Source organism: Egretta garzetta, unplaced genomic scaffold (genome assembly GCF_000687185.1).
Source record: "Egretta garzetta isolate BGI_Z169 unplaced genomic scaffold, ASM68718v1 scaffold397, whole genome shotgun sequence".
Classification (NCBI taxonomy): Eukaryota; Metazoa; Chordata; class Aves; order Pelecaniformes; family Ardeidae; genus Egretta; species Egretta garzetta.
In genome coordinates this window covers 9845233-9872429 of record NW_009260493.1, presented here as the reverse complement: position 1 = coordinate 9872429, position 27197 = coordinate 9845233, and the positions used below count along the sequence as shown (strand labels likewise).

Genomic DNA, 27197 nt, shown 5'->3' with positions numbered 1-27197 from the left:
GTAGGATGTCTGAAGAACTGCTTTATCAATCCTCTTTTTTCTCCCCCTCCTCCAGGTGTGAGGCAGCTAGCCCACATATTCATCCTGTTGGATGGTGTAAAGAACATAAAAGAACTCTTATCACTCCACCAGGTTTGTATCTTGTTATACATCTGAAAGATTTAAGGAGGTTATAGTCAGCTAGCAGCATTAAAACTTACAATAATCTTACTGTTACCTCTCCTGAATTTTCTTTCTGTAATTAAGAATTGGTATTTAGGGAGTTCTAAATTTTTTTTTTACAGGACATAATGTATTAAAAGTAGAAGTACAATAGACATTAGGTGTTAAGTATGCACATGTATGCTGCTTTAGTAAAGAGACATCTATCCATGAAAGATACCCCTTGGAATCTGAAGAAGTTTTTACTTTTGGCTGAATGTATTCGCTTATTTCAAGACTCATATTATGAAAATACTGATAAAAGAAATACAAGGTGTGTGAGACTGTTGCATAAGAAAAACATCTTCATGTGAACTAAATATGCAAGGTAATGGGTTGATGAGAAGATTGCCTTATGTGATCAAGGAATTAAACTTGTAAGGACTCTTTGGAAGGCAGGAAAATACAATGGGAGAGACGATACAGAAGAATGAAAGTGTATTCATTAGTATGAAATACAGGAGGACCACTGTTTTTCAGGACTGTTGTGTATAGCTGGATGATCTAAATGCCCTTTTGCAGAAACTGCCATCTGTGGTCTGAGAACATGGAAAATTTTAATTGGTTAAAACCAACTTTGACAGAAATTCTAATAGCCAGCAATCTTAAAGTGTCGTAAGCAATCTGTCCGTCAGGCAGTTAATTACAGCCTATTATTCAGTGAAACCCTTCTAAAACAAGTCAGAATTGGTTTTGTTCTGGTTTAGATTATGAATCATAATGCTTAAACTTCAAGTTAAACTTCTAGTGCAGATTAAAGGTGAAGGGCAGGCACTGCCTTTTCTTTAAGAGTAAAGCTGTCTTTGTGTTTCTTGCATAAAGTGCTTGTAAGCATGACTCTTTCTCAGAAAGAGCAGCATCTTCTTTGACGATTATGTCTGTATATTATTCTTATAGTAAATGTCCAGCACATTTTTTTTAGAAATTTAGTTAAAACAAATTCACTAAAAGAATAGCAAGTAATCAGGTGTGCTCCATTGTGGTACAAAACTATCACTGATTAGATTGTTTGCCAGTAAATTACTGTTTATAAAATACAGGATTAGGCTTATAACGCTTGAATGAGTTTCTTGAATTAAGTGGACAGATTTTTCCAGTCCACTTTATTTATATTCTCATATCCAAAGCAATTGTGACTGTTTCTGCTAGCTACTCAGTATTGTGTACAAGAAGATTGTTGCGTTTTTTAACCTACTTGGTGAATGTGTCAGGGACAATTTAGAATAGCCTTCCTTGTAATTATTTTATAAATCTGAAGCATAAATCAGAACAGCATTATAGAAGTGTTAGGCATTCTGTAAAGTAGACATCAATTTTGGTTTTTGCACTGCAGTGTTTAATTTTGCTCGTATTTCTTCTGTGCCAGATTATCCACATGCTAAGCATTTTTCTTGGGAGAAGTACCTGGAAGAAACCAGTTCATTGCCTGCACCTGCAAGGGCTTTTAAAGTGGTAAGAAAATGCTTATATATTTTTCGTGCTTTTAAGTGCATATAATTAATTAGTTTAAGAAGAGGATACATATATGGTGTTCCTATGTTTCCAAATGTGTGCAGTTAATTAGCTGCAAATAAGTGGTTTATTTTTATGCAAGTTTGCAGTTCACTCTTAGAAATCAGATCATTACTATTATAAATCACTATTACTTTATTATTTTAATCATTATAAATGGGATTAAGTGCTACAAAATATTACTATTGAATGTAATTTGCTATGGGAAATTAACTGCCTAGTTATTGGAAATAATGAGATAGCTACTGAGTCTTCATAACATATTTTGAACATATGTATTTCTAGCCGTACATTTTAAATGGCGCAATAAATACAGTGAGAATGTGAAAGTGATTGAGGGAGGTCAGTCTGGTTGCCCATCTAGTCCATTGTCTCTGGCAGTAGCCAAGAAAGAGTTTGTATTTAATATCCTTCAGTAGACTTTTTCTTTTGTGAGCTGCTGACTGGGGCTCATGGGCAGCATCTGCAGGCAGCTCCCCAGCTTAACTAGGGTGTTTGTGGGCATCGTCCTTTTCTTTTAGCTTTGTACTCTCTAGTTTCTTTCAGTGACACCCATCTTTTGTGAGCTTTTGGGATTTCAGTGAGGAAAGTGGACTGGTCAGTAATGCAGAAAGGGTTGCTTTTAGGAGCCAGTATCAGACGGCTGGTAGCTCCCAGCCCCTTGCCTCGCAGCACGCTGAAGCTGGTTTGCCTCAGCTTTTCAGATTAGGGTCACTAATTCTGAATAACACTTTGCTAAGAGCTGGATTAACAAAAGCAGAAATGCAGTGCTTACAGCAGTTCCCGGGGTCAGTAGATCACCAGAGTTTATTACTGACCTGCAGTTTATCACCCCAACATGTGTCTGGCTTAATAACGTGTCTCAATCTTCTTTTGTTCTCAGCAAGAATACTCGGAGCAAGAATTAGGAAGGTATTTGGTTATATCTGAGAGGTATAGTCCTTGGCAAAAGAGTGGAGGGCTGTGACCTTGACTACATCAAGCTAAATCAAAAGTTTTCTTTTTCTCTCAGAGCATCCATGTTTTAATTTCTTCCCCTGGGGTTCAGGGAACAGCCATCCTGCAGGGCTCAGCAGTGGGAATACCCCACCAGTGGCCCAGGGGGTCCTCTGGGCAGCAAGGCCTGGCTGGCTGTGTCTGCACCGGGAAACTGAACGGGACATGCCACAGGCGTGCAGGCATTGGCAGCATTGAACAGGGAGAGCACTAGCTGGCCTGGCTCAACACGGTTCCAGAAACCATACTAGCAGAGAAGGGCTGGGGATGGTATAGGTCCCAAAAGGTACCTTTGAGGATGGAGGGGAAGGAGAGCTTGGCTGCATGGGGGTCAGCTGTGCTCTGTCTTTTGGTTTCACAGCCAGAGAAAATTGTCTCCCTGCTTTCTGTGCTAATGTAATGGTAATCATATTAATGCTAATTGTGATAAACAAGAAGCAAGCGGATTTAACGGGAAAAAAATGCTGATTGTACTGGAGTTCGGGTGAGGTCTTCCTGAGACAGTCACAGTATTTTATATTGTATTACGGGAGAAAACAGAGTTCTTAAGCTGCAGCTGAAGAAGAAGCACTGATGTAGTGTAAAGTCTTAGAGGGACAGATATGCTAGAAATCTAGAATAAAAAACCTAACATGTCTTGTGCATATGTTCCTTTAAAATGGAAATAATTTTTGCTTTAGATTTCATAGTTGTAGATGGCAAAGATAAAATCTGATAATCCTAACAAAGACACCTTTTTTGGCCAAAATAGTGTTACAAACCAGGTATTTGGTCCTGTTGTTCCGAGTGAGTATTTACTGTTATGCCATGGATTAGTTACGTTTTCAGTAGGAGACTGAAAAAGAGAGTTTGAGTCACGAAGCAAAAACACGTACTAAAACCCACAAATTCCTGTAGACAATTTCATACACGTTTCGGGCTGCTGGTATGTAATAGGTCATTCAATACTTGCATTGAAAGTGTTGGCCAGAATCTCTGGGAAAACTTTTGTAGAGAATTTAGGAAAAAAACCAACTTACTTTAAATAAAGATCCCCACTTACTTGCTTGGATGGCTTGAATCCAATCCATTCCAGGAGAACCTGGAACTCAGAGTATTTACTTTATTTATCTAGCTTGTTAACGCCGGTTTGTGTTATGTTTTTATGCTTGGATTCGTTGGCAGGGGAGGGCAGATTTGAGAAAATGAAGGCAGAAAGTTTCGTATGGATTTTATATACTTTACAGTTGTGTGAGTTTTTTGAGCTTTTCTTCTGTTTCACATAATATTGTTGTTCTTTTCTAGAAACCTTCTCACGGCTTTCAGAAAAACATGAAACTTGAAGTGGTTGACAAGAGAAATCCAGTATTTATCAGAGTAGCAACCATTGTAGATACTGATGATTATAGAATAAAAGTAAGTTGCTCTGTCTTACTGTACTATTCTGCTTGAGTGACTGATGAGTACTTTGTAAAACCAAAATCCTGTAGTTGTAAAATTAAGCACAGGAAGAAACGAGTCACATTGCTGTGTCCTGCTAAGCTTTTGCTCATCCTTTTCACTGATTAATATTTGTATAATTCCTTTGGAAGGGGTTGTTTTATTATCCTCTTAGTTACATTTGCTGACATTGGTAATTAGAGACCAGAGTTGAATATGTTGGAAAATTGCTTTGGGAATAGTTGATATAAGACAGTTGTCTATTCTATCAAAAAATGCAATGATTTAATATCAAGTGTCGAAGGGCTGCTATGATATTTGTATTAGGGCCCATAAAGCATTTGGCCTAGGTTAATTGAGTCTGTCTCTGTAAACTTCCAGGGAGATGAGAGAGAGAGGAAAAAATAACTCTCATCTCTTGTGCTTTGTCAGTGACTTCTGCAATTCTGAAGCTTATATTAATTATGGACTTTAGATTGAATTAATCTCAGATAATGTATTTTTAAGAAATTGCAGTATTCTAGAAGTTGCGTACTTGAATTATTTTTCTTTTTTTTGTACAAAACCAGTTTACACTCTGAAGCCCTTAGCTGTTAGAAGGGCTAGCGTATTCCAGATATCCAGTTAGGTGGATATGAAGGGTATTTGTGTTTGCAGTTTGCACGGATTTATTAGGCATAACTGGTATTTCAAGCAGGAAATGCAGCTGACATTTAATTTTGAATCTGAATTAACTGGTGGTAGGGAGTCATCAGAACTATTATCTTCAAACCTACATATTTTCTATCTAAACTTTAAATTGGCTATGCAAAAAAAAACCCCACAAACTTCTCCAGTCTAATTTATTAAAATGACAGGATTTGTAACTTCTAGGGTGGTAATTCGTAGCATATGTTGAAAGAGCTCTGTATGTATCTGTGTGTACATGCATCTACACATGCGCGCATGAGAGATCTGAGCTATTTACTAGTACAGAGGTCAAGTAAGATTTGAAGATACTTAGCTTTCACCTGAAAAAAAGCATGTATAGCCCATACTGGTAGTTTTCTGGGAAGTCACATACTTAATTTTCTCTTCAGTTTCAACTCCTTATCCTGGATAGTCTGATTTTAGTAAAACTGTTACTTCTATGTTGTGGGGTTTTGTTTGATTTAAATGCCATTGTTTTTAGTTTTTTGCTTACTGCTCTGCTATTCTTTAATCCTGTTCAAATGGAAATTTTTTTGAGAGAGAGAGAAAAAGGCAGAAATCCATGATTAATTTAAGTAATAATGTGAGAACTAAACTTGTCCTGCTTTATTTCTGGGTTTTGAGCCTCATGATGCAAGCCATAGTAAAGAACCAAATGACACCTCTCTCTCTACTTAAGTAAGAGTACACCTGGGTTCAGAATCTAATGTACATGTATTTTCTGTGTAACATCGATAGTTCTCTTAAAGTGACTTCTCTAATGGACATGTCATTTTTAGAGATTACTTAGGGAAAATGATTTTATAGAGAATTTTTCTGATCTAAAATATATTGTTCTCCTTTTTGATTTTAGGTCCATTTTGATGGCTGGGACAGTATTTATGATTATTGGACTGATGTAGATAGCCCTGATATCCATCCTGCTGGCTGGTGTACAAAAACCGGACACCCTCTTCAGCCCCCGCTTAGTAAGAGAAATCACATTGTAATGTAATGATGTTAAAAGTTACGTGTGCTGTGCTGTCTTTTCCGCTGCCAGTGCTGTCCAAGGAAGAGTAGCAACTGGGATATGCAAAATAACGTAAATGTGACAGTCAGTGCAAAATCAACAGTCAGTAATTAATCACTTTTTAGTAGATAGCTGTATTGACCCTTACTGTAATGGAAATACAATGTTTCTCTGGATGCATGAGAACTGCAGTCAAAACCTGAGGTAATGATAAAGACCTGTTGCATTAAAATCCTGGCCTTCTCAAAGCCAGTGATGAAACTGCTGTGGCACTCAGTAGGGATAGGGTGTCACTCTTAAATTGTCCACATCCTCTTGAAGGTTAGTGTGCTTTTTAGCTCAAAGGAGTCCAGGCTGCACTGGGAAGGCACTCCTTTCAAATCCTGCAGCAAATCCTCAAAACCAGCTAACTTCCTTTTCTTCTTTAGCTGAGCAAAGAGGCATTAATGGTGCCCACATTGAAGGTAAATCTAACAGAAGCATGGTACCAATAATAATACTGTATTTACCAGCTTGCCCTCTCTGGGGATTTTGTTTTACTTGTTGAAGAAGCGGGAGGTCTGTCATAAATGAGACTGAAGGCTGCAGGGAGAAAAGACTTTTGTGGTAAAAATGCCTAAGCCATTGTGTTTCTGGATAACAGTAGTGAAACCACTTCAGCCAAATATTGAACAGATGATTTTTAATTGAGTGCTCTTCTCCAGGATTGTTTTATGTTGTGGCTCCGAGGTACGGTTTGCACAAGTGCTGAGTGTTCACAGCTGTAACTCAGATCAGAAAGAGCTGTGCTTGGGAAATGAGAAACACTGAGCAATGCCAAGTACTCTGGAAAAATTAAATATAAAATAACAGGGATGAGGCACAGACAGACTGTGTGAACGTGTTACCTGAAAATCTCAGTACCTCAGTTCAGTGTCTCTAAAATATCAACAAGAAATGTTTCCTATCAAGAGCATGATGAGAGTATATTCATTAGTTTTCTGAGCGCACCAGTGGTACAGAGATGACTGCCTGTTAGGAAGTTAATCATTCTGCCTTCAAAGCAGAGTCTGAATAGAGTGCCATAAGATCCAAAGCACAAAGTGAATAATGAGGAGGAGAAGATAGGATGCTGCATATCTGCTTCTTAATCTGAAATGTGCATCCTGTGTACTGAATGAAGGAACAATCCAGTGGGAAAAGGTAGTCGGTGGCCACATAAATGAAAATTGTATCATATGGCAAAAGACCCAAATAAGGTTGCAACATTTCTATTACCTAAGATTGGGGAAAAAAACCAAAACAAACCAACAACCGAAAATCTTAGCCTAGGTGGGAGTATAAAATACATAAGTTCATTTTGTTGGAGACGTTAAAAGAAACAAAATACAGATGCCCATCACGTACAACACATCATCTCCTCTAGGTGGTGGCGTAGGAGGCACTGTTTGTCTCTTTTAGGATGTGACTGGTGGAAGTGACTTTTTGGTCCTAGTTAAGTTACAAAACTAAAGATGAACAATGTGACAGGAGGGAAAGTGACCTTTAATAGAAAAAAGAAATAATTAACTGCACGAATACTATTAAAACAGGGTGATTACTGAATACTATATTCTTCCAACAACGTGACTTTGTATTATTTCCAGAATATTATCAAAGTATTGATATTGTTTCCAAGTAAGTTAAAGTGCATTTCAAATTCTGTAAAAGGGTTTCAGAAGGAGGGAAGAAAATATTTTGCAAGACACGGTATTTTTTCCTCAGTCAGTAAGATAGTCCTTCTAACGATGCAGTCCAGACCCCTGTCTTTAACACTAGAAGCTTTGTGTGAATGCTGCGTGATGTTAGCAGTATTAGCCTAAAGTAGTCATCATAGTGGTCTTATGCTCCCCGTATGTACCTATTCATAGTGTTTTCTCTCAAGATGTAATGAAGTCATCTGATGGTTTATGACCTTTTTGATAGTAGTTAGGGAATTAAGAGCCATGTATTAGTGTTGATTAATATCGTTGCACAGTGACGCAAGAAGCTTCTCGCATAAATATGGACAGCCAGTTGCAGCTCTTTTAAATTACTTTTTTTGAGACTTTTAATTTTTTAAGTGAAGAGAGAACATTTGAAGGGAGCTAGATTTTGCAAAACCAGAGCACCAATGAGGCAGGACTTGCCTTTACAAGTGTCCCTATTAAGTTAACTCTTCTTCTCAGTCCACTAACTTGTTACGTTATAGGCATCAATTTTGCGTAAAGGTAGAAAAGATAAAATTCTCTGTTCCCAACATCCATTACAGTATTTTAAAGCCTATGGACTAAAGTCTTTGGACTTCAGTATAGTCATAGTTTTCCATTAGTATAGTTGGAACATATGTTAAAAAATGCTTTTGGACTGTCCTAATCATACATAATAATTTTTCATCTTTCACTATCCATCTGCAAGCAAGAATCTACCTTTCATCTAGGAAAATGTATTTAAATAGGCCTTTTTACATCAGTATTATCTGTAGGGGGAGGTACAAGTTCATGTACTTTGCAAGTAAAACCAGTACTAGGGAGACAGTGCGTATTTGCAGATGTGCAGCAGGTGTTCTCAATTTCATGAAGCTATGGGTTATATACTGTGTTTGCTTGAGTGTCAAAGCTCGTTTTGACAGCTACATGCTTTAATATCTCTGCAGGCATCATTGTCACAGGTTGATGAAAATCAGATAGACATGTAAATTCAGAGAAGTAAAAATGCCAAAAATCTGATGGCTTGTTCTTTTTAGTAGTATTTTGAGCCTTTGTTTTTGCACCTTGTTCACTGGAAAACTTGAGCTAAAAATGGAGGTCAGTATCCATAATGAACAGATCCTTGTCTTCGGGAACAGCAGGGTAACTTACTTTGTGCTCTTGCAAAACAACCAGGTTCCAACTACATGTAGTTAATAGGAGAGAAATTTGAAGTCATACAGTTCCTCCAAGGTTTGCATTCTTTATATAGATGTAGCTCTTATGTAGAGATTTACTCATGCAGAATAAAATTATTTCTCCAGTGGATTAGGTTGTTTGAATCTCCATCATGCTTTTGCGGAATGCATGTTTAAAGTACTTTAAAATAAGGTTTTGTTTACTTATCTCTTCTTCATGTATACTATGATACTCTGTTACTCCTGCATATTTATATAACTTTTGAAGATTAGATACTTTTTTTTAATCTCATATGTAATTTCCCCTGACATGCAGGTCCCTTGGAATTGGTGGAAGCTTTAGAGCATGGAGGGTGTCCCACAGCAGGATGTAAAGGAGTTGGGCACATTAAAAGAGCAAGACATATCGGCCATCATAGGTATGTGCTGTGAAACTGCAATTTTATTCTTTCAATTGAGTGGTATGTGCACATGTTTGGAGTTTTTTTTTATTGTTGTTCACGAGAAAACAGATCCAAGCTGGAAAAAAATAGGAAATCTTGTAAACCTAAATATGAAATGATTTCAGTTGCCATGGTGAGCATGCTGAAATAAACATTAACAATCTGTAACTTCATTTCATCAGGGTGTGCCGAGATAAGATTTGTCAAACATCATTTTTTGTCACAATTGATAGATTCAGTTACTCTCCCTTTTATTCCTATGAGGATTCCTCGGCTTGCTGTTCAGGTTGCAAAATGCTGCAGACAGATATGTATAAAGCAATAACTTTTGAACCCTTTGAAATATGAGGCCACTAATTTTATTGTGGCTTGGATGTTTTTGTTCTGCTTGGTTGGTAGGGGTGAGGATTTGCTTGTTGGCTTGGAAGAATGTTAAAAAGAAAATTCCGATTGATGTACTCCTGAATGACAGCCTGAACAACTTGCTGTCTGTACCTAGTGTTTCTAAAGATGTTTTTGTTGAACACCTTCTGAGATATAATACAGAAATGTGGACATCCCAGGCTGTCCTAGAGGGGAGTTGACATAGAGGAGAGACAGTAGCATGGGAAAATGGAATGGGGGCCAGAGAGACAATGCCAGAGTAGATGGGAAACATTTACTAAGTCAACATTTTATTATTTTTAAAATACTTACATTATGAGGTGAATCTTGAATATTTCAGTAAGGCATATACAGTTAATGTCACATGTTGAGAATTAACTATCATAAATATCATACTATTGCCTTATTGCAAATTAGAGCTTCCTTCCAGAAGTTTTCTTGGAATGTTTCCATTACGCAGTCATAACAGTCCTTGAATGTTGTATCACTTTGTGCTTTCTGCTCTCATATGGTTAGAGCATTGCTCTTTGGGTATTTGTCTATTCGTGTTTTTTAAGTATATTATTAAATTACCATGATCCAAGAGTTAGCTCTGCAATCTTCCAGTGTTTTTGGTGAGAGAGTCATGTCCTATTGACTTGAATTACGCTACAAGGTTTTGATGGTGTATCAGCACTGGTTGAAGTCCTGACTCATCTCTAAGAAAGACACCTGCCAGCAGAAGTCACTGTGTTGTTACGTGTTTAGTAAGAACTCCTGATGCTAGGTACAAGCTTTATGCCCAGGTAGGGACGTGGCTAGGTTAGCTCCAGTGACAAAACCCACTGCAGTATGGACTGTGGTGGTGGTGTCATGACATAGTATGCCGCACTGCTGCCTTTCAGATTATTCACACCCTTTCCCTTTTGTCTTTTTCTGTCCATGTTCTTTTTCTTCGGTTTATTTTTTTCAGTATTTCTACCTTCCCTTTTGAGAAGCTTTGTTGCACTCCATCAGTAGGATAACTCCTTAAATAGTCAAATTAGTACTTAAGAGATTACCATTCTTCAATTAGCACGTGGTAATCTACTGCATTCATGTTTTTAGTCCACTGCAAATGTGAAGCAAACTAGACTTGCCTAAAGAGCTTCCTGGCTGCTTAGCTGAAACCGGTTTTATTTCATGTTCCAGTAGGCTGAGTCTTGTATGATTTATTAATGCACCTGATCTGTAAGGCAATAAATTCCAATTCCTTACCATGTGCTATCTCAATTACTTAGAATCAGGTTAACTTACCCATTCCTAGCCCAAGGCTGAAACTTTAAAAAAAAGAAAAAGAACCGTAAGTGAATGTGTCAGAAAAGTTTTTAATTTATGATCTCTCTAAATAAACATTGGCACTAAAACTTGTAGTGTTTCCCAGGGAAGGGTTGAGTAAGAGCTGTATGCCTAGTTAGTTCCTGTAGCCTTTGCTTTTATAACTGGATTTTCCACAGTATTTAAAGTTGTTATACTTACTGGTCCTGGATATTAAGAAAAGGACTAAACTCATGACAATCTATTGTTTTATTTTTACTACAGTCTTAGCAATCGTATTGCTTGCACATTAACTGATCGTTCTAGGGGGTAAAAATATAACCAAAGAGATTTTGTTGATCAAAATATATGTATTTGCTGTTTCATAGCAAATAAATTGGTACCCTTAAGTATCTTATTCGCTAACTATATTGGTTTGCCCTCTGTGCTGATATGGTGATTTATTTTTTTCTTGAGCATTTCTGAGGAAAATAATGAGATTTGTTGTTTTTCTGGAGTCTACAGACTAGAGGGTCCAGGTCACCCCAAAAATTCTAATGTTGTACCATCACTTTTTTCCTGAATTAACAAAGACATTTTGAAATTGCTATAATTATCCACGTCAGGTCGCAGTCCCTTGGCTCTTTTATCTTGGCAACCTTGAAATGTATTTAACCATGCTTATCTTTTTTTTTATTTTTTTTTTCCATGATGAGGTACAACATCTGTCTACAGCATAAATGCCTGCGTGCAGAAAAGATGATAATTTAAAATGCTAAGTAGTTCTGAAATAATTTTAAGAGCTTGTTCCTTAGGAACCAGATGAAAGCCTCTGTGATTAATTATGTAGTGGGGTTAAAGCATTTACTTTTTGGAAAAGTTGATGTTAATTATGACTTGGTATCTATCACCAGTTGATCTAAGGCTTTGTGCTGCACGGTTGAAACTGAGACTGATGTGCACGTTGGTAGCATTATGCAGATCACCTGCATACTTACGATTATGAATTGTATCCTCTCTGATGTTTAATGCATGCAATAATTTTCAAGTTCAAGCAGTAATGCAGAGCGGTCAGTTGTAAACAGGTCATTAGTGTTTTGGGTCAACTCTGCATGAATAAAGATTTTTACCAGAAACTTTACATGCCTTATGTGTAAGCTGGAGTGAACTGAATGCTCTGTGGTGGAGGCTGTGTTGCAAGAGAACCACAGCACAGAAACGGGAAACCTCAGCGCAGCAGGATGTCACATCTATTCGTTCAGTGTCTGTTGAAGTAATTCTCCTCTGATTTTGATGCCAGTCTCAAGTTTCATTTTATATTTTATGTAAGGTCATTGGCCCCAGCCCAATCCATTATAAGCTAAGCTATTCTTGAGTCAGGTTTAGACTGTTGAGGCAGCTTTCTCCTAAAAAAGAATGCTTTGATGATAAATGTGCCTTGTAAATTGTGAAAGAGAACGTTTGTATTGCTTGTTTCCAGACTAGTTAAAAATGAAGTCAACTGAAGTAAAGATATCACTTAACAAAAATCCAGCAGAAAAAAAGACTACATTCCCCAGACATCGTCAGGACATTTTTGCTGGGGGTTTCTTGCTAATCACATATGTCATCTGCTCTAGATAAAGTAATCCATCAGTTAGTCTAATTTATTTATTTAACCCATCAAGGAAACTAGTCTGAGCAAATCCGGGTGAATTTTCCTGGAGCTGCCGTACAAGCTCATCCCTTTGGCAGTGCTTGGCAGTAACCTGCACCTGAAAGGCAACGAGGAGCTGGGGTTGGTAACATTTCCAACCAGTATGTTGTTTAATGTTTTCATCAATGACTTAGACAGCGAGATCGAGTGCACCCTCAGCAAGTTTGCGGATGACACCAAGCTGAGTGGTGTGGTTGACACACCAGAAGGACGGGATGTCATCCAGAGAGACCTGGACAGGCTAGAGAGGTGGGCCTGTGTGAACCTCATGAGGTTCAACAAGGCCAAGTGCAAGGTCCTGCACCCAGGTCAGGGCAACCCCTGGTATCCATACAGGCTGGGGGATAAAGGGATTGAGAGCAGCCCTGCAGAGAGGGACTTGGGGGTACTGGTGGATGAAAAGCTGGACATGAGCCAGCCTGGACCCCTCAGCACAAGAAGGACATGGAACTGTTAGAGCAGGTCCAGAGGAGGGCCACAAAAATGATCCGAGGGCTGGAGCACCTCTCCTATGAGGCCAGGCTGAGGGAGTTGGGCTTGTTCAGCCTGGAGAAAAGAAGGCTGCGGGAAGACCTGATTACGGCCTTTCAGTACCTAAAGGGGGCCTATAGGAAAGATGGGGAAAATCTTTTTAGTAGGGCCAGCTGTGACAGGACAAGGGGTAATGGTTTTAAACTAAACCAGGGTAGGTTTAGACTAGATATAAGGAAGAAGTTCTTTACAATGAGGGTGGTGAAACACTGGAACAGGTTGCCCAGAGGGGTGGTGGAGGCCCCATCCCTGGAAGCATTCAAGGCCAGGTTGGACGGGGCTCTGAGCAACCTGATCTAGTTAGCGGTGTCCCTGCTCACTGCAGGGGGCTTGGACTAGATGACCTCTAGGGGTCCCTTCCAACCCAAAACATTCTATGATTCTATGAGTACAGTCAAACCAGGAGACCTGTCTGCAGCTTCGCACAGGTTTGCAAAATATTCCAAGCAGTCATAAAGACTCATAATCTATATTAAAAAGTCCTTTAGTATTAATGTGCTTTTACCAAGCAGAATACCACCTTACTCTTTTTCTTCAGGTTAAGAGAGAATCCCGGCTTCGTTCCCTTCTGATGTTAGGTTTAGCTGAGGCTGAGTAATCCAGTTGGCCTCTGTGCTTCAGAAACTTTACATACTACTAGAAGCTAGGAGCATCTCCAGATGTCTGGAGAAGACTAAGGTCCATGCCCACCCATCAGGATGCCAGTTTTATCCTACCACCCTTGAACTTTAGAGAAGAGGGATATGTGTATAACTCTACCTAGAGATAGATTTTGAGAGTGATAGAAGAGCAACTGCAAAATAACCACAAATGGGATATGCTACCTCAACACTTCTGTTCCATCAGACAGGTCTGGAAAGGGCTGATTATGTAAAACCTGTGTGACTTGAAAATCCTAGGCCTGTGATCCTGGGAATTCTTCAGAATAGTACACAAGAAGTAATAATGGGTGCATTGGGTTTTTCCTTTATTAATCTTTCCTGACTCAAAAAAACCAGAAGCTTACTTTAATGCTCAGTTTTTACTCAGCCTGTGCAGGAAACAGTGGCTCCCTTTCCTCAGAAAACTGTGTGACGGACACTTGTATTGCCAGCCACTCTGCTGCAATTTCAGTAGGATGCAAAGTGTGCTGCAGATAAGTAATTGCTGTGCTATGTTGATCCTTCAACATTCAGAGATGGCCGATTACTCTCTTGTGTGTGGGGGTCAGGTGGTATTAATGCGAATATTTGTTTACTGAAGCTTACTGAAGCAGCTCAGATGATAATTGAGTATCTTCGTGTTTGGACTGGTTTCAAATCTGTGAAGCAGTGCTGGAGGGTGTACAGCCCTGTCAGGTGTACAACAGAGGCTTCAAATCGAGTGCCTACTGCTGCTTCAGCTTCTTGCCATTGTCCTTATGCCTCTGGCAGACCTTGGTACCCCCAAGTCAAGCACATCTGATCGTTTTGGAAACTGCCTTCTGAACTTCTGCTGTTTTCAAAATAGTGCGCTAAAGCAAACTGCAAGCTGGAGCAAAAATCCAGATTTAAGTTGACAGAAAAGTTAAAAATTCTAATTTAGTATTAAATAACCTCAACATCGTGACTGCTGAGCCCTTGTGATGAGCTGTCTCTAAAACTTACAGTCCTGTATAAATCAAATACTTCTATTATGTAGGAATAACAAGATTAATTTTTTATTCTTTCTAGTAGACAAGTTAAACTGAACTGAAGGCTGGAGGCATTGAGATTCAGGAGGATTTACTGATTGATCTGAAGCCATGTAACTCATACACAGGTTCATTCATGCTGTGTTTTGTGGAAACAAAGCTAACAACGGAAACCATGAAGGTTCTTTTTGTTGCCCCAAGTAGTAGTAACATGAAAGGACTATCAAGGAGTTTTTAAAAAATGATACATCAACTCAAATGATTAATTACAAAGAAAAACTCACCTGAATCTAGTGTTCTAAAGCATCATTAATATTATAACTACTGTTGGCTAAAATTGTCATTCAGTTTGTTTTTCTAGAAATTACTAAAGGAAAACAGGCAACTTCTAATAAAGGAATTAATTGTGAGGCTTTCTCTTGGTTTTTAATTTAAAACATGGTGGTATTGATAAACAGGAAGACCTGCTGGAGATGAAATTGTATTGTCAGATTTCATTGTGGGGTAAGGCTTGTTTAATAATGCACAACTGAAGTTGTGTCACATTGGTAGTGTTTAGTGTTGCCTTGAGACAACCCTCTAAAACACTGAGGCTTAAAAACACTAAGCCTTAGAACACCCCTGTGAGTGTAGGAAGCCAAAAGACGATTACATGCTTTGCCTTATAGCAATGGCAGAACTGAGATTAACCAATATATTCCTGAGATTCTGATAACTGTATTTCATCACAGTGGTATGAGTTTGTCACAGCAAGAACTTAAATCCCACTATCATTGGCTCCTTAAAACCTTATTCTGCTTAGAAGCCTGTATCTTTCATCTAGTAGTTCATTTGAAAGGGAAAAAAGACATCATTGTGATAGAGGCAGCAGTATAAAGAATTGAGAATATAAAACAACTTCCCCTCTTTCCTAGCATTCCTGTTTTCTTCCCCATAATTCAGGTAATAATTTTTTGTTCTTTTAAGAGACAGACAAAACCAGTAGGTTGAAAAATAAATGTAAAGTAGAGGTATACAAATAAAACTAAAATAAAATGCCAAATTCTGCTTAAGAGAAATTAGAAATAAAAGGTAAATGCTCTAAGTTAACTTTGCATTTGTATGTTCTGTTCCATGCCTTTAAAGCAATTCCATTAACAAAAAAGTACCTTATTTCAAGTGTAGTGCTTTTAAGAGTCCAGCCACCCATTTGCCTGTATCTTATTCGGCTGTGTAAACTCCTGGTATGAAGCTTCTCATGGCAAAAAACTTCAGGGCCTGTATCTCGGAGGAGGTGCTGGGACTACCAGCCAGTTCCTCAGAAGAAGGCAAAGATGACTGTTCTGTGCTTTGTTAGGTCACCTGGGGATATGGCTGTACGTCCCTTCAAAACACTGTACAGGCTGTTGTGGAACAACATCTGCTTGGAGTGGCCTTAAATAGGAATCTCATCTTGATTAGAAATGCAGAAATGGTATTCTACAGGCATGTTTTTTCCTCCATAATTCAAGTTCAGCACAGCTATACAAGGATTAAAAAAAACCACAAAAGATTGTCTTGTTTTCAAAGGAACCAAGTGAAAAAATCAGGCATGCCATTGGGCTCCTGTCTCGATAACCCCAGCAAGGACTGGCTGACTGGGGCTGTGCAGCCTTAAGGAATTTTCTTCCTTTATGCTAGTGTTGAGAGAAATGTAAATTTCCACCAACTTTTTGTTTATGTTGGTAAGACCAAAAGCAGATCACCAATATAGGTCCAACCTCATGATAGCAGTTGATTCATACTCGCTCTGAAACCAAAGCTTCATTGGTAAAGGAAAAGAAGGATGTACAGCATATTTTGAATAAAAGGTCTTTTTTTTTATGCTGTGCTTTGTAAAACAAACATGATAATGAAAGCTTTTTCTATTTATTGTAATTTGGAGGTGGCAAGGCATATGGCTGGCAAGGTAGACTTGTTTATATTACAGTTCTGTTTGAAAATCATGCATGTAACAATCAGTGAAAAAAAACCCAAACATTGCAATGTTTTATGGAAAGGCAGGTAGTTGTATTCTTGAAAAGAAAAAAAGGAAAATCACAGGACCTGTTTTTTTTACCATTATAGGGGTCCATGCAATAAAAGAGGTGAATTGGAAAGCATAATTTCAAGGTATAGTTAGTGTCATAGCACATGAGCTATATAACAAATAAGAGCATCAGGATTAGTACAGCCTCTCCTATATCTTAAATAGGGATTTGAAAACTTGACCATGTTGTTATTCACTGCTGTGGCATATATATACCTTTCAGAGTTTAGGGTCTTATCTTTGAAGTGTGACTATGTAGCCTGACTAATCAGTTGAACGCTACAGAGCGTTCTTCTAAAGACAAAATCCTAGTTCAGCTGCATCTGCTTTGTATTGCTGTTCCCTTCCCACCTCTTGTGCAAACACAGGTTTTCTGACTTCGGGAGGTACGACTTTCCCATTTGTTAGAGTAGTATTTGCAAGTCATTGTATCAATGCAGAGTGTCAAATTCTCTCTTTCCTTAGCTGGAGTGCATTGAAATAAGGAGTGTTGAATGATAGGAAGGGCTGTGGAAATACCAGAGTCTTTTAACGGAATATCACAAAATGGCATTTGCAAAGATGGGGCATTCGCTGCCGTAAGAGAATGTGCGCCATTCCTCATCCTGTGTCCTTGCAGTGCAGCTTCTGTATGGACATTATATAACAGGAATACCCTCCTTCACAAAAAAAATAACCATGGGAATATGACTTTATTTGGAGAGAGGTGGGTATAGTGAAAGGCACCCTGTGTTTTATGTATAAAATACCATTAAAGCCATGAGAGAGCAGGATAAACATTCAGAAAGCAATTTTCCAGAATGTATACTGTAATATAAATTAATACAATTTGTGTTACATGCATCACTGTCAAAAGGAAACGCGAAAAATATTCAGCTTGAGGTTTTCAATCGGTGGGTTTATTAACACTTTAAAGTATGACTACTTACTGCATTTTTTTCTAATCTTCTTCGTATTAATTGGTTGCATCTGTTTCTAGAAAACTGGTCCCTGCTGTCATTTCATTTGAACTGAGTGAAGTCAGTAAAGTATCTGAGAATAAGGAAGCGTTTCTCTTCTTCACCTTCCAGTGCAGTCAGCTGCCCATATTCAGAGATGAACTTGAACAAAGAAAGCCTCTTACCTGACCGGTTGAGCGGGGAGATGCCTGCAGCCAGTCCTGTCCCCAGAAACAGAAGAATGGAAGCAAGTGAAAGATCCACCTCTCCTGTAATCAAGTAATTACGATTGAAGTGGTGTCCATGACTAACAGCAGTACTTTATTTCAGTGTTCTGCAACCTAATCTGTAGTTGTGTAATGCCTGAATGGTTTCAGAAAGGCCTGCCTATTTTAACTATGTTTCCATTTACAGGGAGGAAATGGATTCATCAGTGCTTATTGCAAAGGTCACCAAGCTGTCAAAGACTGATACTGATTTTACTGCATGTGATTTAACAAGAGTCCGGTTTCATCCTCAGTGTAACTCCCTAGACTCCTGAGTGGTTATCTGGGATTTGAAATGGATTGTTTGCCAGTTGGTTTCACTTAAGAAAATGCTTTATTTGTGGTTGTTTGCTGGGGTGGCCTTATTGACATGACTGTAAATTAATGTTGCTCTTTGAAGAAGAGCCACTATAAATTCTGTTGTTATTGTGGGAGTGGAGAATCAAATTACTGGGAGTGAGTTTTGCAAGAACGATGCTGTAGTCTGTAGCTGAAGCTTCTAGCAGGAGCACTGGGAAAAAACAAAGGGATGTGATATCCAGATGATGGTTTTCAGATGATGATTTTCTATCAGAAATTGTGGATGCCAACTCCTGTGCTTATTTGGGCTGTGGGGATACATAGAGAGTTTAAGAAGGAAAGGAGAAGAAGGGAGGCTTTCCATTCTTTTCAAGGGCTACGTTAATGTAAATGTGAATATGTGAATGTTTGTAGTGAAGATTTCCAGTTTCCCACTGTAATGACCACGTATTTTCAATAGGCGGTATTTTAAATTACATTCTTGGAGGAAGTTTCAGCTTCATGCTTTAAAAACCAAAATACTCAGCTGTCAAAGAGTGCTGCCTGGTTCGATTGTTCTTACAAATGTAGGGTTGTAGAAATCTGAAATGGCTTAATTACCCTCTGGCAGCTAGCCTGGGTACTGTCCCAGTGAAGCCAGTGGCAGTTTGAGCAGTGTCCTCCGTGGCAGGGACTGTGTCAGGTGCTACTTTTTTCATTGTCCCAATTAAGAGCCTGCACAACGTTTTTAAAGGGTCCTGGCTGCACAGCGATATATCATGGAAGGGACAGAAGGGATAGGAGGAAAATGATACTTAAAAGTTTTCTTGTGTTACAAATACTTGAAGTGGGCAGCTTATTATCAAGAATAACATTAGGCAAATTCTGTTCCTGTTGAATTGCCTAAAATGTTTTACCTTTGATTTCAAGTGGAAGAGAGTTCTGTATTGTGAATTCTGAAAATCCCACTTATACAATTTTGTTGGCGGCAAGTAAAAAACTTCTGTGTATTTCTTAAAACAAACAGAAACCCTGTATATCTTCAATTGCACTAATGACTCTTTATCCAGAGAGAAAATAAGTTGAACAACAACTCTGCTGCTTTCAGTTATGAACATTTTTTTTTAATTTGTTTTAAACAGTGACAGAAAATGCCCCAGTCCTGGTCATGTAGGTTTGAAATCTTCAGCTCACAACCGATCATCTGGGAAAACTGCACCAGAAACAACTAAGCAGGAAGATGCAGAAAGTAAATCTCCTTGCAAGAAGCCCCTGTTATGTGATGTGAAAGAAAAGAAGGCACCGGGGTAACTATCAGTTCCTTTCAAAGCACGGGTTGTTTGGAGTCAGTCAGTTTAAAATGCAGCTTACTGGGCAATGCAGTACAGTGATTTGTCCATGGAACTCTTGGAAGCAGTGGGAAAGGAGGTGGAAGTTCTTCAGCTGTCTTTATATTAGAAACAGGGGGGAAGAGAGCGTCACAATATATTTAAGGAATCAGAAATCCGTGTCAGAGAAGAGAGAAAAATACTGCAAGACAGAGAAATTATTGGAAGCTGAGATCCTTCTTCCCTACCTCTGTGTACAAATATGTTATTGTGTATGTACAGATATGTACATATATTTAAAAATTAAAAGGAATTCCTTAGCTCTCAGGATTTGGAGTATCTTTTTGACAAAAATTGACATGAAATAGTTTCCAAGCTTGCACTGGAAAATAATATTTATTGTATAAAAAGGCTGTCACTGAAACTAAAAAGATACAGTCCAGTGTTTTTGTGGGGATCTGTAAGGCAATAGGGTTCCCTACATTTTTAAATAGTTAAAGTATCAGGGCATTATTGTATTGGCTATTTTCATACAGAAATAGAATGATACGATTTCCATACCACAAATAAATAGCATTCACTAATCATACTCAAGTGAATTAAAACAGCAAAAAGACAGAAGACAGTTTCATGTGTAGTTTTGAAGTAACCTGTGTTAAATAATAGTCATTCATCACCTTAACTGTAGTTGTAGTAAATTCATCTTTTTTTAGAAATAAACTTTGACTTTACAGACTATCTCTTAAAATTAATTGAAGAACAAACTTTTATTTCATGTTTTTAGAGGGTGTTATCTTTATGAAGACCTGAAAGAACCAATACGTGTGTTATCTGTTCACTGTATTGAGTCATTTTCATTAAGAGAATAAGAGCCTTGTGCCAACTTTGAACTACTCAGAGGCTTTGCAGTTTGTATTTGAACTGCATGAATACACTGATGACTTCTGCATTTTATCATCTAGCTTTGCACATCCTTTATGTATCCAGCATAGTCAGAGAGGACTTTTAGCTGAATAAACTTCTTTTGAAAAAGGCATGAAAAATAGCGTTCGCAACATTAGGTATATATGAACTGCTAGAGTTATAAAATATTGAGTATCTGGTTATTGCAATACCCGGTGGATCTTTTTAGATGTGTATTCAAAGTACACATGCATAATTGAACACATAGATACGTATACTTGCGTGCTCTTCAACTGCTGAGCTCGTAGTGTGGATTTAATGATGTTTGACTTCACTACAGTTGTGTATACCTTCATATTCCAGGTAATCTTTGTTTCATAGAAGTCCTTGATTGAGGAACCAACCGTGTACAAAGCCAACCATGAGATTGATTTTGTTAAATTAAGCAGTACCCAGCTAATCTCCAGTTCCACGTACTCCTTTTCTTTCTTAGTAAGACAGATCTGTGCATGCAAACAATTATACTAATTACAACAAGAAAATTTTAGTTTGCAAAAATACGTGCGTAAAAACTGCAGTCTGTCCCTCTGGAATGTTCCTGAGATTAAAAATCAAGATAACAATTACATGCCTACAGCATATTGAATTTTAATTTGAAAGTATCTTTGTACTATCTTCAGAGTAGCAAAAGAATGTCACTCTAGTAGGAATTTCACTCTGGAACTATTTACAGTGGAGGAAGGTGAACACTCAGACTTGGGAATCAAAAGGTACTGCCATTTAAAAGAAAATTCAATTTATCTTCCAACCCCTTCCTCAAAACCTTCAATTCATGATACTGTCTTGTAATTTAACTAGTGAGGTAAAATTTCTGGATGTACGCTGATATGAAAATTGTCCTCAAGGAAATAGGAAGATACTTATTTCCTCACAGGTTTTAGTGATCTCTCTTCCTTATGTTGAATTACAGTAATCATTTACTTTGGCTTTGGAATCAATTGCACTACTTTGTAGCATCTTACTTTAGAAGTTTTCTGTGTTTGTGTAGGTTAGGAAACTAATTTTTAAGTAAATAAATGCAGGTGATATTTCTGAGAAAGGTAGTGTGGAAAATTCCTTGTGGCACAAGAAGCCATGCGTGCTGTATGCGTTCCACTGGCATTGCTTGTCATACCGTTATTATTTGGGTCCTACCATACTACAAAGGCTCGATTTTCCGATTTGTGTTCACTTTGCACCATTAATAGCATGTTAAATATATTTCTGTTAATGTCTGTGAACTTAACAGCTCCTGGATGATTTATTCCCAAATGTTTACTTGTATTTAGTAGTATAAATAGTATTTAATACATAAATTGTATTTAATTCCGTTGTTTACATTTATACTATTAAACAGGTCTCTTTCTTCTGCGGATTTATGTTTTGAGATTAGCTAATCTTGATGTCTAACAAGGCGTTAACTCTAGTTTGGGTTTTTATCTGTGTTTGGGACATTTGTAAAGGGGTTCTTGTTGACTACTTCTCTGGTAGATAGTAAACCATGAGTTTGTGTAGAGGGCTTTCTCGTACTCTTGACTTGAAGATCATTCTGTCTGGTTCCTATTTTTAGAAAATGTTCATTGTGTACTTAGTATCTCTGAGAGCTCTGCATCTATGATGGCTTAGTAAGAGCTGGCCAAAGTGTTCTCAGGTTCTTAAAAGCAGAAGGAAATAAATACACACGTAATGTCAGCAAGTTCATAAGTTTCATTTCTCTAAGAAACCAGTCTGGAAATACTTTCTGAAAGCAGAGTTTGCAGAGTTTCCCAGGGGCTGATTTTAAGATGCAAATACACTCACCCCCACTTTGAGAAGTTGTCTTACCTCTCTTGCCCCATTTTTGTCAGTAGAGGGAAGGCGTTCCCTCTTCGCAAACATTGGGGTTGGCAAAACTAAGGAAGCAGCTACAGGCAGCCAGCAAAGAGCACCTCTTTTAGCTGGATAAGAAGTAATGCAAAAACAGTCACGCAAGAATACATATATTTTCAGTGGGATCATTAGCAGCTGCACGACAGTGTGTCAGTATAGTACAGGAGTTGGGGTAGGGTGGAGATGAAGGTTGGGCAGAGGAAAAGGAGTGGGTGTTGTTTCAGACAGTTCCTGAAAATGTCCTGGATAACCAGTAATGCTTTGTAGGAGATGCAGCTATATATGTGTTCTTTCCTCTTCCCATCTTCTGCCATGGACACATCCACTACCTTCATTTGTGTATTTTCTGTTTTCAGTTACAAAGTCAGGTGTGTTGATGTGATTTACGTAACCTTAGTTTACACTAGGCAGCCTTCACTGCAAAATTCATGTCAGTCGTCATGCCATCTGTGTAAGTCAGAAATTAGATCCTCTCTTCTTTTTCTTCTTTATTTTATGATGATACAACATCTTTTGTGTGGGAATTCTGGTGTGTTAATAATGTTAGCAAGAGATGTCATCATGCTTAGTGATTTTTATGATGTCTTAATAAAAACCAAACATCTTATTTTCCTCAGTGGAGTACTACAAACAAAGGACTCTGTAAAGAACAAAGAGTGTGAAGAAGAAGAGACAGAAAATAAGCTGCTCATTTCAAATGAAATTAAAGGTAAATTGGCAGTATGCCATTTGTTTCGTATTAAAATCTGCAGAACTAAAGAAGTGTGATATGCCTTGAAATTCTCCGTGAAACTTCATTGCAACTTATTTCCCACATTCACTATTGGTGTCCAAAAATTTCTTGACAGCAACACTTTTCACACTGTGTTTCTTTATCTTGTAATCATCAAAGGCTTTGCGGAGAACTTTATCACAGTTGTAAAGATGAGTGCAAAATGAATACTGGTATAAAAAGTTTCATTTCAAGAATATTTTTCCACTGACTTTTAAAAATAGGTAATTAAACCAGCCTGAGTTGTAACGGTATAACGTTCGCTTATTACTTCAAAAGTGTATTGAAAGAAAGTTAAAGCATTTACTCATTATAGGCATAATGCAAAGTTAAGGTGACTTACTCAACCCAACCTCAGTCTGTTGTGCAGCTTGATACTTTCCAGCAGCCCATATGCAGAATGTGCCTTTTTTTTCCCTGAGTGTTACAGAGGGATGGATAAAATTTTTACTGGAGACAGTCTAGTTGAGGACCACCAAGATGATTAGGTGGTCGAAGAAAGGTTGAAGGAATTTGGGAAGGAAAGACTTGGAGGAATCTAGTCACAGCCCTGCGGTAACTAAAAGGTAGTTACAGAGAAGATGGAGGTACCCTCTTCTCAAGGATGCACAGTGGTGGGGGCAAAAAGGGCATGGACACAAGTTGCTTCAGGGGAGATTCTGTCTGAATATAAGGAAGAAACTTCTCACCATGAGAACAATTGCAATAGGCTGCCCAGAAAAGAGGTGGGATCTTTCTTGCTGGAAATGTTGAGGGCTTAGCTTGACAGGGCCCTGGATAACAGGGCATTAGACTAAGTTAACAGAAGGTTGCATCATACAGTCTCCAAAGGTCCCTTCCAACACGGACTTTTCTTTGGTTCGGTGATTCTGTGTGGTTGTGCATACTGCTGTGTCAAAACTCTTGGCTGTTCACTGATCCAGTTCTTTAGGGGCTATATTTCTTGCCTTTTAAGTGAGCTCATCCTTGCAAAACCCAAGAAATTCTTTTGAGACTAGCAGAGCATTGCGTAAAGATGAAATTAAGGTTTTATTTTTAATTATTAACCTCTGATACATGTCTTTTATCTTAAAACATCATTTGTCTGCCAGCGCTTTTCAGATAGAGCTGTGAGGCACTCTGAGCACTCTGAGTGATACCATCTATTACAAGAGCTATGCAAAAGGTGTAAAAAGTCCAAGTTGTTACGGTGTTTTGAAACATGATCTAGTTCAGGATTCTGGAGAAAATGAAGCATTAAAAGAAGAATATCTCTGAAGCAGGTTTTGGTCATTTGAAGTATTTTGTTTCAGCAGAATGGAACCATACTGCTTTGCTGGTTTGGACTTTGCATTATATAAGACAGTACAAAAAATTTAAAATCAAATAGTTCAGAGCATTTTAAATTGTCTGCAATTTTTTTTTTTATTGTAAGAAAACTGGCCTGGTTTTGTGAAGCATTTTGAGTTTGGCAGAAGTAACTACTTGGATAAAGTTTCACCAACAGGCTCTGCTTAGTAGGATACATTTCTGTGTAGGGTCTTACATAATTAGATTTATAAAACTAGAACACTGTCTTACGTTATTGCTTAACAAAGTTATCCTTTTTACCTCCTTTTTATACACAGAATTTTGTGCCATAATACTTAATCTTTAGGATGAAAATGGATCAATTAGCTCTTGCTATCATAGCCATGGAAAGCTCAAGCTAAAATAATTGCAGTTGTGCAGACTTAAACTGTGACTGCTGGCCCTATTTTTTCTGCATGTCACTCATTTTTCAACCTATTTTTGCCATATTCACTTGACCAGTTCTCTGCTGATGATTTATAAAATGTGTACTGCTATCTTCCCTTTTCTGGAGAAAGATTATTTGGAGCTAAAGAACTCCGCTGAAATCATGGCCCCTTCATACTAGCTTTTCTTAGGGACACAAATCCTGTGCTTAAAAACCTGATACATGCCAGGAGCTAGAACATGCAGGAGGGAATGAACAGTGTTAATGGTCTCTCATTAACGCCAGAAAGTGTTTGCCATTTAGCTTCTTTGAAACGTTAGGTTATATTCTGTTGGAAGGTAACTTGCTAAGAACATAGAGATGAATTAAGGAAAATATCATTCAAGGAGAAGGATAACATGGTGGCATTAGGTATGAAGAAGAATGTGGGCAGGTGGGCTGATGCTGAAGCAAAATGTCAGCTACAAAAAACAGTGGTCAGGTTTAGAAGTGTAGGTTTACTGCATCTGGCTCTGCTGTCACACGTGGAAATGGCAAGCAGATTTTGTTTATTCACTTATGTTGTTCAGGAGCTCTCTGTGGCTCTGACGGAACTGGCTAACCCGTGGTGCACCTCAAGTTACTGTTCTCCTAAATGTCCAAATTGAAACGTAAATTGGAGTACATCACATGCTTTTTCTGGCCTACAAACACAGATTGCCTGTCTATGGGAAGCAGGGCTTGCAAGGCGAGGCGTGCCAGAGCGTGAGAGTAGGGAGAACTTTTACGTCTGGTATTGCACGCATAGATTGTAGCCAAAATACTGTGCTTTGCGCTGTCTTTTGCAAGAAGTTACCCACACTAAACCTAAACTTCCGTTTGTCAGGGATGTGGTTATACCTGCTGCAGGGTTGGGGACTTTTATTTCTTTTTCTCCATCTAGCTGGATGTGCTCCTTTTGTGCTGTTCATCTTGCCTGTGAGGCAGATGCAACAGAGGCTGAGAAGCAGAGGCATTTTTGCCCACATCTCAAAGGCATTAGGCACTGCATTCCTTCCCGTGTCAGTAAATAGAGCTCTTGAATGTGAATAGATGGAGTACAAGGTTTAGCATTATTCACTGTCACCTTAGTGAACTTATTTTCTGCTAACCTCATTCATAACCAGCTGACCTGTGTTTGCTTGAAGTTTTCCAAAAAACCAGAGCATGGACAGATGCCCAGCGTAGATTTTTCATCTGGAACTGTTAGGATTTGACACAGCTGTAAACTATTGAAAATAGAGGCATATGGGATAAATAGGTAACCTTAGCTGTCATTGCTGCTATTCACTATGCGTGTACTTACATACTTTTATGTATACATATGTTTAAAAGTGCAAAAATGGAGTGCAATTTGCTTGGAATTTTCTTCACACTGTATTGTCATCTGCTATTTATGTTACAGTATCAAAGTATTACATGTTTTGTAAATGGAAAACAAAAAAAATAGCTAAATACTTGTATTTTCAACTCTTAAGAGACCTTTTTTAGAAAGAAAAAAATCAGGGGATAAGGATGCGAGGGGATTCAAGGGAACAATGAGAAAGATACCACTCGGTAAAATAGGCTTTATATTCAGCGTGCCCGCTGCCTTACAAGACTCCTTCCTTTCTCGCTGAGATTTTTAGTAGTAGTAGAAACTTGAAGGAACACTTGGAAGAATAACAGTGGGGTGTAAACAGACATTTAGGGAACTTAATTCCAAGAGTAAGAGTATAATGCTAGGAAAAAAATGAGTCTATTTAAAAAAATTAATCAGTGGGCTGACAATACTGACTAAATGGGTTAAGAGCCAACTTCTGAATAATTGACATTGATATAAAATGAGGATAAGTCTTGAAAGTAACAAGAATTTAAGCTAGAGGAGCCGAACAACATGAAATCACACCCTATATTGGCCACATTATATATTCTAGACCAGTCTCACTGTGCTGGCAAAAATCTATAATAGGAATTTGTGCCCTGGTTGTTGGACACAAATGTATGAAAACTAGAACAGCAAGGATAGGGAGAACTGTGAATAATAGCAGCTTCCAAAAAATGGAAATGGAATGGAGCTGTAATAGAAGTGAGCGATCCAAACAAAAGTAGCACAGGGATTTGTGAGTAGATTGCATGAAGCCATATTAGTAAGGAATGTTAGGCATAAGTTCGTTCTTGGCCATTACTTTCAGAAATGAATTCCAGAGGTTTTCCACAATTTTACTTGGCAATTGGGAAGCATTCAGGACTGAGTTCATAGCAGGCATGTTGCTTTTGCATTTGCAGTGGATCTAAATGAATGTAGATGTCTTGCGCAGTTTGACATCATTCGAGGCATGCCTCTTCAC

The 27197-nt window shown here is 38.2% G+C and overlaps 1 protein-coding gene across 1 annotated transcript in view; it reads left to right on the top strand.

Moving 5' to 3' along the window:
* L3MBTL3 (L3MBTL histone methyl-lysine binding protein 3) overlaps positions 1-27197 on the top strand; it is a 72988-nt gene that overhangs the window by 41178 nt on the left and 4613 nt on the right. The window contains exons 11-18 of the mRNA XM_009644371.2: positions 56-132; positions 1568-1653; positions 3994-4104; positions 5672-5786; positions 9028-9130; positions 17809-17955; positions 19364-19528; positions 22978-23069. Of these exons, the coding sequence (XP_009642666.2) occupies positions 56-132; positions 1568-1653; positions 3994-4104; positions 5672-5786; positions 9028-9130; positions 17809-17955; positions 19364-19528; positions 22978-23069 (896 nt within the window). The remainder of the gene's footprint in view (positions 1-55; positions 133-1567; positions 1654-3993; positions 4105-5671; positions 5787-9027; positions 9131-17808; positions 17956-19363; positions 19529-22977; positions 23070-27197) is intronic.